General features: G+C 43.3%; 1 protein-coding gene across 1 annotated transcript in view; it reads left to right on the top strand.

Annotated features, from left to right (window-relative positions):
• Positions 1–1,538: 1,538 nt before the first annotated feature.
• The window catches only part of LOC308328481 (golgin subfamily A member 7B-like), a 24,642-nt gene continuing 14,638 nt past the window's right edge, over positions 1,539–11,542 (top strand). The window contains exon 1 of the mRNA XM_080782326.1: positions 1,539–1,616. Coding sequence (XP_080638452.1) covers positions 1,605–1,616 — 12 coding nt within the window. The 5' untranslated portion in view covers positions 1,539–1,604. The remainder of the gene's footprint in view (positions 1,617–11,542) is intronic.

The raw sequence follows: 11,542 nt of genomic DNA, 5'->3' as shown, positions 1-11,542 counted from the left end.
TTGGAAAAACTAAAGTAAAGTATAAGTGCAGTATACTTGAGTACATTAATTTACTTAGTAAATAGTAACTTTAACATCACTGATGATCATACGATGATACGACACATGTCACACGTACATTGATTGAAAATAACAGGCATTTCAATAAAGCAAGTTGTTGCTGTCAGCCTACTGTCTGTCCCTCCATAAAAAAAATATAAAATAAAGGCGAAAGCCACAACAAAATCTTTAAAAACGCTATACTCAGATATTTGTCCCGAGTCCGTTTCTGGAGAAGTATGTGGTGGTGGAGGGGGCTCTGGTCCGAACGTTGAGCTGCTGCACCGGCTATGCAAGTTCCAATGGGTCTTAGCCCTACCAGGGCTATGGGAGCCTGTACAATGTAGGCTACAATGTAGCCTACAATGTAGGCTCTGTACAGGCTCCCATAGAGGAGAAGATGAAGAGGACACACATTCTGATTGAAGAGATGATGTAGGCCCTACATCATCTCTTCAATCAGAATGTGTGTCCTCGTCATCTTCAATTTTTGTGTTTTCACAATTGTCCATTCATTGTCAATGGGATTTAATGTTTGTGTAGGACAAAGTTTGTGCACACACACCAAAAGCTGGACATAAGAGCACTAAAAAAAAAAACCCCGATAGGCTACTGTAGAAACATAGGCTACTGTAGGCTAATAATTGATGAGAAGAGATGTATTTTGATGGAATGAGGGCTAAAGTGCCAAGAATGGCCTTGTTTTTGTTGACTGCAGATGGAGGGGGATATACGTTTGAGCACTTTAATATGATCAATTATTAATAATCAAGGAAATTATTAATAACTAGAACTGAAATTGAAATAACTGAAATTATTTAAAATAAATAAGTTCTGACCTCGAGTTATAGGTAGGCTATATACAGCATAATGGAGTTTATTTTTATTTTTATGCATAAACTTGATCATATAGCTATACCCCCTATAGGATCCCTGGCTAATAAGACAAATATGCCTTAAAACATATACTTGCCCTCTACAACTAAAATAAAAAAAATTAAAACACCTTAAATATTGTGTTTCTTTCACAAATAGAGAATCTTTCACTCAATAGGAACTGCTCCTGTCGCATAGGTCTAGCCCTATGCAATGTATGGAATGCATATGCTAATAATAAACAACTTAATACTTTATAAGGTTGAGCGTCAAAGCAATATTTTAAATACTTTTTATTAGCACGTGCATTCCGACATATGACATCATCAACTTGCGACAGGAGCAGTTCCTATTGAGTGAAACATTTTATTTTTCTGAAAGAAATAAAATATGTATTAAGGTGTTTTAATTTTAATTTTTTAGTTATAGAGGGCAATTATAATGTTTTAAGCCAAGGCATATTTGTCTTATTAGCCAGGGATCCTTTTAACGCCACAGAATTCTCTCTCTCTCTCCCTCTCTCTCTTCCATCTTCTATCTCGCACGCACGCACGCACGCGCGCACACACACACACACACACAGGAGCGTTCCGCCCTCCTGCGGAGCGCGTTGTCTCACGCAACACAGCACACGCTTCCGTTACGGTCTTCAGCACGGGACAGATCGTCTGCATCGTCTGACTGGCAACATGGCGACAGAGGTAAGATTATTATTAATATTATCTTCCACTCATCCACTAGGCTATACACGTTCACAACCTGCAGCTAAGTCATGATGCTGCGTTTCTCCTAAGAGACGCGCTTTAAAGCATCCATCCTTGAGAACGTGTCAGGGGGTATTGCACTTTGCAGTTTACATATACAGTATACGGCACGCCGGTTCGCTCGGGAATGTTGCCATACACCATATGAAGCAACGCGAAACCATCTGATTACCCCATTAAATTAACCTCATTCAGCTGGAGAACAGTCTTTAAGTGTCATTACCTTCTCGCGCACCTAATTTTAGACAGCCAAGCTGCAGCACATCAAATCATTATTGGCTGGCTATCAATTGTTTCCACCAGCTTTTTTTTCTCCCTTCTCGAACACCATGAAGCTTGTTGTTGTTGTTAAATGGACGGTTTGTGAGCGAGCTGAAAGCTGTAGAAGTGACACCACAGGTCAGGTGAGTTTGGGTAGAGAAGCTACAGGCTCTCAGCTCTGCATGATGGATGGAGCAATCAGCACCATGGGGACACGTCTCTCTCTCTCTCTCTCTCTCTCTCTCTCTCTCTCTCTCTCTGTCCTTGGTGATGTATGGTACTATGGTAGTGTCTTATTATGGATCCTTTGAATCAATAATAATAATAATCATATTTAAAACAACAAACGCTTTATTTATTGATTTGTTTGTTTATTCATTTGTCTATTCATTCATTTATTTGTTTGTTTATTCATTTTCATGTATTCAATTGTGTTTGTTATCTCACATGTGACCCAGAGATGTTTTGCATTTGTTCCATGTACGTACACGCTCTCAAAGTTACTGATCCATAAGAGTCCGCTTGGTTCCTTAAATATAATTTAGCTCCGAGGACCCCCTTAATTGGCACTCCCTCATGGACCCATGGTCCCAGCTTTTCAGGCCGAGACCCCCCCCCTCCAAAATAACCCTCCAAAACAATCCTATTTGAACTTGGGACCCCCCAAAATAATTGAAAGTTCTTTAAAGTCCTTAAATTGTCAATTTACTGTCACCGACGGTGGTCAGCGTGATAGTGCATCACCACGGTCACAGTTCACACGAGAGGCCACAGGGTCTTTAGAAATATGTTCATACATCATCGGTGCGGAGGGAGAGACTGTATGTCACATATACTGTATAGCAGCCTCTACTGTATACATACAGCCTCTTGCTGATGTATTTTTAGCTTCTGTAAAGCCTGCTAGCGATCAGGCCAGCAGCACATCTCTCTCTCTCTCTCTCTCTCTCTCTCTCTCTCTCTGTCCTTGGTGATGTCATGGTAGTGATGCCCAAGGATAGGGCTGACTTGGTCTTCCTGATAATGATGACCACATTGCACAAGATATAGCCTGAACCTTATACACCGTCAAATCCTCAGTGTCAATTGATCCAATTGTAACTCTTTGGGAGTGCATAATGGAACCAAATGTGTACCCGTTTATGGTCCAGTCGGTTGCAGTTGTATACTCTCTCAGAGGGAAAGTGAAGCTGCAAACCCAGAACTTATTTTGAAGAAAAAATATGTACATTATGACTAGTACACCTTCCATGCAGGAGGTGGTCTCGCCGTATCCTCTTCCACTGAGGAATGGAGACCCTGTGTTGGGAGTATATATACTGTACAGGTCCTGGTGGACATGCGCTACTGCCTGGCAATCTCATCAGCGCAATATGTTCCCGGTCAAACAAACAGGGATTGCCTCTCCGAAGGAGTGGTAGAAATGTGGTCTCTTGTGCAGGAGACCATAGCGTTCGAATCACGGGTATTAACGGATTGTGTAGCCTTCAGCCTGCAGTATATGAGGTGTGTGTCAGTGAGCTGTGTGTAAACATAGAAGTCACGCCGGATAACCACGCATGCATGGTGCACGCGCACACACACACACACACACACACACACACACACACACACACACACACACACACACACACACTGTATAGGTAAAGGACTTTGATCCGTTTTGAGGCTCGCCAGACGATGGCAGAGAAGCCCTGATTCTCTCTGGTGGTCTGCCAGTGTTGCTTTGCAGTCTCCATAAATTAACCACAAACACGCACGCACACATGCACACACGAACATTAGTACACAAGAAACACACATACTCACATGAGAGATTTTCTGTCCAGGGGCCATCAATTATCGATGACACATTTAATGTGAGCAGTCTGCTGCAGTCTGTAACCATCAGGGACTGGAGTCTTACCACAGAGTCAGTCTCTCTCTCTCTCTCTCTCTCTCTGTCTCTCTCTCTCTCTCTCTTTCTCCATATGTCTTATCTAGAGATACACTCTATGCCAAGTTGGCAAATAACAAGGTTAAATGGGTGTTGCATTTTAAGACGTACACCCTCTGCTGTTTGAGTGACCGCATCCTGCACTGCGTGGCCAGTCTAGTATGAGTTGTTTCCTCCCACTCAACCACTCAAACCTCAGGAGCAGTAATACGGGGGAAACCTTCGCAGAACATAGCAGATCTACGAGCTTGTAGATCCGCTATTTTCAGCAAGGAAGGATATTTAAGATACTAGTACTGTAGTATAAATCCCTGAGGGACTCCGGTCTCATGGAGTTTAAGGGGTGAAATCCCTATAACGACTTATGTTCTATACCCAGGATTTGAACCCAGGTCTCCCACATGACAGCTTCAGACAGGACTACTTGTCAACTAGCAGATGTCCTTACCCCACACCAGGGTCTAAAGATCTCAATGGAAGGGTACGAAGACCACCTCCAATCACTGCAGACGATATATTGCGATACTTCCTCCCGCGATATATTGTATCGTCCTCCCGGCAATATCGCAATATATCGAATATGGTGATATTGTTTAGTACTAGTAGTATAGGCTACCCATTGTTGTGGACAGACAAGTTGTGGACAAGTTGCAAAGTTGCAGTCAGTGTTTTACTGTTTGGAGGAGGCAAGATTCATGTACCTATTGGCCAGTTTGTGACACAATTTATTTTTTGGAAGATTGCATTTTGGTTATTTTTTCATTTCCAGTTACAGATATCGTGATTTCAGTCAGACAACTCACGAATAGATTTAACCAATATTTATTATAGAATGAGAATACAAGTGTGCATATGATATTAGACTTGGCGTTCGGCTCTGCTGCATTTTCTCCCTGCTCGGTGCGATTAAACATCGTAAAACATTAAGAGCAGGGAGATAGATATACAATAAAACCCCCATGGGGAGCGTAAATAACAGAGCCTACCGGTGGTGCTGGGGTGATGTTATCATTATCGATATTATTATTATCGATATTATTAACTAATATCGCCACAGATATCAAATCGTGAGGTAGGCCTACCAATATCGTCCCACCCTATACTGCAGACGTACTAGTATTATAGTCGTAATATAGTATAGTAGTAATATTGTGTTAACATTCACATAATGTTTTATTCATCAAAATAATTTCCAGGATTGCAGCTTTCACGGTCAGGATGTTTTTGCTGTGTTGGCTCACATGGTATACCTTACCTACTGGTGCCCTGTGGGAACACGTTGTAGTTCTCCTGTGCTCCAAAGTGTTTCTGGTGCAGGCGGCGCGTGCAGAAAGCTTTGAACTTCAGCGGTGTGTACACCCCAGTACAGTATATACAGTATGTGTGTGTCAGCCTCGGGCTACCTCATCATCACAGTTGCAGGAGGAATTCTTCACTCCACTGGAGGAAAGTTAAATGCTAAAGGAGTAAGGCGAGAGAGAGATGAAAGCAAGACAGCAAAAAGCTGTGTGTGTGTGTGTGTGTGTGTGTGTGTGTGTGTGTGTGTGTGTGTGTGTGTGTGTGTGTGTGTGTGTGTGTGTGTGTGTGTGTGTTTACTCAAGTTGTTGGATGCACTAAGGAAATATCCAGACATCGTCCATGCAGCGTGCAAGCCATTCCCAAGGAAACAGCAACATGCACCCAATGGCTGAGATTGGCTGAGATGCGCATGCAGGTGGAGCTTGATTGGCTGAGATGCGCATGCAGGTGGAGCTTGATTGGCTGAGATGCGCATGCAGGTGGAGCTTGGTGGAAGCGCTCATCATTTGGTTCACGTGAAAACCTATTCCAGTGATTGTGGGCCAGGTCCCCAGGCCGTGAGGATATTTCAAGTTTACTTGGAATAACACTGAGATTGTATTGATAATATAACATTATTAAGAAAATAGAATGTGAAAAATGTCTTTAAAATCTTATCTATTATCTATACAATACTGTGTGGACTTGTGTAGCTCTAGGACTATTCACCTGTTTTCGGCGGTAATGTACTGGGGCTCCTCCTGTGTGTGCTTCACATCCTTCAGCCAGTGTTGCCATTAGGGGTGCAACGGTTTTCAACCGAAAACCGAACCGTTCGGTTCCACATACACGGTTCAATGCGCTCTAATGAACCGCGCTATTTCGGTTTGCATTAATTCATTTATTACAGCTGCGAAGAATGTATTTCTCGGTCACACACTGGCCTACTTAGAAGTCTAGCACTCTATCGGTCACACACCGTCCTACTAAGAAGTCTAGCACTCTTTCGGTCACAGAAGTGTAGCACTCTGTCGGCCCACCCCCTACACACACACACACACACACAGAGAGAGACGGCATGATGAGGAGAATCCAGCACTCGTCTTTAAACGTCGTTCTTGGAATAATTATTGATCGTCATACACAGAGACACACACAGCGGAGTAACCTCGCGCCAACAGGCTTCTAAGCACGGTCGTTGTAAGTTTGTTCAGATCTGATTCTGCATCTGCACTCGCTGTTTGAGTGCTAATTAAGAGGGAGAGTGAGAGCATAAACAACCCGCAGCAGGACATTCATTCCGTCAGAAAAGTACCAACAAAATACTCCCATGTCCAATCCATGACTGTAGATAGAAGCCTTTCTTCTAATAATATAAGCATAATATCCTTAAATCCTCATGTAGACTTATTGTAAACGTTTGTAGGCTATTTTTCTGAGACACGACGCATTCACTGTGAATGACTCCCCTCCCAGGAGGCACTCTCCTCTCCTCTTTCCTGCATGTGCTTAATGCCCCGTGTGAGCGCATAGGTGCATTTTTCCCCTTGAAAATAATGATAAGGCACATTAAAATAGCAATATAAGGTATTTTTCCCCCTTTAGGCAGAAATGCCTAATAAAATAATATATGCTAAAAAAAGAGAAGAAAAGAAAATGCTATAAATAAACTTTTTTGAGTGGTGCAAGCCACTGCCTGGCTGGCTGGCTGGGTATGAGCATGAAAACAGCGTGGTTGTTTTTCACCACCTGTGCACAACCTAACACACACGCACATTATTAACTGTATATATGATGATTTCGTGTGTGCCAGTACAGTGACACTAGTACAGTACAGTACAGTACAGTAGAGGGTACAGTAGGGCGCGTTCCTGGGGATCACTTCACAAGGGGGTATTTTTTTTTACTGTACCGAAACCGAACCGAAACCGTGGCCCCCATACCGAGGTTCGAACCGAACCATGGTCTAACTGAACCGTTGCACCCCTAGTTGCCATGTCTGCAAATTATTGGTATAGTTGCTGGTTGTTGTTACTATGGAATGGTACATTTCTCGTCAGAAAGCCCCCATATATGGTGCCCATGGTCTCGTGACATCATCAGGCATGAAGATCCCTGATGTCATAGTAAATGCGACCCAGAGCCTGATGCGACCTGCTGTCGCAATAAGATACTGTAGCAGTAGTGGTTCAGTAGTGGTTCAGAGGGCGGCCCCCCGCATTTCTTTCTCACGTCGTGCCCAGGCGCGTTCCCCTCCGCCTGCTGCAGCATCTGCTGGAGCAGGTTCCACTGTACGTCAGCTGAACTCCAAGTGAGAAAGAAATGCGGGAGGCCCTTGGCGTCCAGCAGCTCAGAGCGTCGTGCACGTTTCAAAGAGGCTGTGCCGCGCAGGTGCACGGGAGCCAAAGTGGAACAAGCGCTTACAGGTGTCACCGGTAGGTTGCGGAGCTCCTCCAGAGTCATGTCGGCCTGCCCGTTTGCATGGTTGACCTTTTACGGTCAGTTCCATATGTTGATCCTTCCCCATCCATCCTTCCTCTTCGATGTCTCCCTTTTGACTTATACCTGTCCATTCAAACTCTATAGGCGGGCCTGAGCAAATCTACAAGCTCACGGTGCGTCACTTCGTGCCGCTCTGAGAGCTTGTACATCTGCTATTTTTGAACATTTCTGAAAGATCTTGAAAGTGTCTTCTTCTCTTCTGGGGGTCCCTGGCACGAAACCGTTTCAGATGTCTGCAGACAAATATACGCATTTTGGGGTCGTTGACATGAAAACATTTGAGAACCACTGCTGTAACATTGGGTTCAGGAGGACCACCAGGGGTTGAAATGGACCCTTATGTGTGTTTGCTTTGGACATGGATTCAGAACGTGTGCGTTCTCTCTCTCTATCCCTAGTGTGTGTGTGTGTGTGTGTGTGTGTGTGTGTGTGTGCGCGCGCACCCTTGCGTGCGTGCGTGGACCCGGAATGCAGTAAATGCACAGCTTTGTATGATTGGCTGAGCACGGAATGTGATGTATGATGATAAGAGCGCTCCTCACTTCACATGAGTCTGATTATTTTCTTTTTTTTCAACGTATTATACATAAGCATCATATAGCATCATTCAGTTCTCAGTACAGAAATGTCTCCCCAAGGAACAAGGAACAAGCAACATTGAAAGTAACACATTTAAAAAGAAGAAATGTAAACATACATGCAGAGAAAGAAATAAAAAATAAATAAATATAATAATAAAGAAAAGGAAAGAGGGGAAGGGGGGGAGGGTCCATCAATCAAAGAGTATGATAAATAGTATATGCGAGTTACAGAACATACCATACATATTTTTATCAATACTGTCACAATCTACCCACATATTGTACAATCATATCACATTAAACATTCATGATCTCTTTGTAGAAATACATCTTTGTAATGTTAAATCTCAATGCGTGCGAAGGGCGTCCATTTCCTAATAAATTGCTCATTTTGTAGCCTCACCAAATAAGTAATTTCTTCCATGTCTCTAATTTATTTTACTTTATTCAGCCATTGTTCGTGGGTTGGAGGGTGTTTTCCTAGCCAATTTATTGTGATAGTCTTTTTGGCCGCTGTTAACAGTATCGGGAGGAGGTACACCTTTTTCCTACCTTCAAACCCAGTCGGCACCACTCCTAGAATAGCTGTCCTGAAATCTTGTGGTATCTGAGTGTCAAACACTCTGTTAATGTCATTAAAAACATTATTCCAGAATTGCTGTAACTTAGGACACGTCCAAAACATATGCGTATGGTTACCGATCTGTTCACCACATTCCCGCCAGCACTCAGTTGTAGGAGTATAGTGCCTGCTCTACCAGTCAATAATGGAATCTGCTTACAATGTTCCATTGATATTCTCTCCAAGAGTTAGAGTTTGTTACTTTATGCACTTCAGTGCAGGCGTATAGCCATTCTTCTTGTGAAATCTCTTGTTGTATTTCTTAATTAATGCTTAAAAGACAACTTTGTTTTTTGTTTATTTCAACCATGGTACTGTACATGTTTAGGTTGTTAATAGAGAAAGTAAAACTGCTATATGATTTAAAGGTGTCATTGCATGTTGTTCCCACTTGTACACTCTATATATATTCAGAAACTGCTTCCGGTTCTGTAAACTTCACTTCCTTCCAGGTCGTTTTGTTATGGTTGCTGAGAACAAGCTGTGAGCATCTAACTGGTATGAAAAAACACACAATAATCATCTATTGTTGATTATTCCCATAATACATAAGTGCTAATGAGCCATTCTCTTATTGGAGCCCAGACTGTGATCCTGAAGCAGAGAGAATTCAGTCAAGTTTAGTGTTAGTGTTTAGACTAGGCCCCAAGCCTGTTGCTAATGCTAACCATTGTTTGAGTACAGAAAAGATACTAGATCAAAACCAACCAGCCAGTGGGAATGTAGCCTATGGTAATTGCCTTGGTGTTTTAAGCGTACTTTAGTGCAACACAGTTTGTAAGAGACACACAATGAGATGAAGAGAAATGTGAGGCGGCCTTGTATGTATGCAGCGAGACAGAATCTCTCTCACACATCAGCCTGACCTGGCGTGAGATGTATACTGTAAGCAAGAGTGGTGAACAGTGCACGCCATCAGTCCATTTCATTCAGATGTAGCCATGAGATTATTCCCTTTATGACATACAGCCTTGAAACCATGAGCGTTTCCATTCTTGCACAAGTCACCAGGCAGGGCTATTGTGATTCAGAGTAATGCTTCCATCCCTCTTCCCATGAAAGGCAATGTGCTGCACTGGGCTTTCCCCAGACGCGCAGAGAACTGACTGATGAGGCTGTGCTCTGTCCAGCATGGCTTTAATTCGCACGCACAACCCCTGTACACACACATGCACGACCACGCACGCACGCACGCCACTCTTGCACACACCCACATGCATCCCCCCTTGGAAACACACGCATGCATGGCCACGATATGCACAAACCCAAACGCATACAAACACTCACGACCGCACGCACCCACACACACACACACACAGGGTTACACTTATATGATCAGTGGTTATCATAATGAGGTGGACGCGAGGCCAAATGAATCTTGCGCTGATAATTGCTTCTATTAATAGAGAGACAGAGTTGTTTGTCATGATGGGAAAGGGCTCCTCGTCCTAAAGATAGGAAAAGAGAGAGGGAGGACACAGGAGAGAGAGAGAGAGCGAGGGAGGGAGGTAGAGGTATTGTCAGTGATGGCAGGAAGGATATATTAAAAGCTGAGGCTAGACAGAAAGATCTAGTGGATGTGGGATATTCTTTGGCGTGTTTGCAGATGGAAATAGCAGTTGGGCTGCTATTTGTGGTTTGTGAGAGATAGCCTACAGTGTTTATGTACTGTATGTTCTGTACTGGATAGTATATAGTTGACATTGACAAGTTGGCTCTGTTTGATGTCTGCATAGGCTACTCATAAACCGTACTGTCCTTATCGCCGTGGTTACTTACAATAATAATCCAGTAGCTGGATGTTGTCTGCGGTATCTAATGGAATAATGGATGGTAAATATAGGCCAATGCCTGCGCTCATGAAGCCTGATTAGTGCCTCATTGTAGGACGTGTCGCTCGCCAAAAATAGATGATTTACAAGCTCGTACAACTCATCACGTGGCATAAATTAAGCATAATGGCCCACAAGTGAAAATATCTGCTCAGGATATTTCCATGTTGAATTCACTGTTGAATGCTCTCTTTTCTCATTTTAGATTAAATCAATGATCTCATTCCCTTTCTCTCAGTGTTTTCTGTTTAAATGCTTCTCTTTCTGTCTTCCTTTCCCTCTATCCAAACCTCTATCCTCCACCCTCGGTATCTCTGACACCCTCCGGGGAAGTCATTTATATCTGCGGGGGACCAGGTTTACACTGGCCCACTGGTGCCTCTCAAGGCGAAGGCTGTTTGGGTGTCAAAGAAAAACACCCCAAAACACAGCTCAGCACATAAAGGGAACCCTTTCAAAGTGTTGGCTATTAGGGCAATTGGGCTACTGATGCAGGAGGAATGCAGTGGGAGCACTAACAGAAGTTCAGCTGCTGTTGACAGAGTAACATAGTAGCCTGGTCTCCATCCTGCCTACTTGCACCTGTGTTGATGACAAGAAATGCCATGCGAATGAACCTGGGTGGGATATAATATCAGAATGGATTCCGATGGCTTGGACTTTTTGTCTTCTTTTTTGAGGGGCGCCCCTTCTATCCACATCTTTGTGTGTTTGTGTCATGGTCCAGTTTTAGTTGGTGTTTTACTTTTCTGTTGTGCTCATGTGATTTTTGAAGTATTGTGTGTTCTTGTTCTCTTAGTTCCAGTTGGAGTTTCCTTTGCACTTGTGTACTCTTATTTTGTAGTACGTTT

This window comes from Protomyctophum bolini (genome assembly GCF_963924005.1).
Source record: "Protomyctophum bolini genome assembly, chromosome: 14".
Lineage (NCBI taxonomy): Eukaryota > Metazoa > Chordata > Actinopteri > Myctophiformes > Myctophidae > Protomyctophum > Protomyctophum bolini.
Note: the sequence above shows the minus strand (reverse complement) of the source record. Positions and strands in the feature narration are given on the sequence as shown.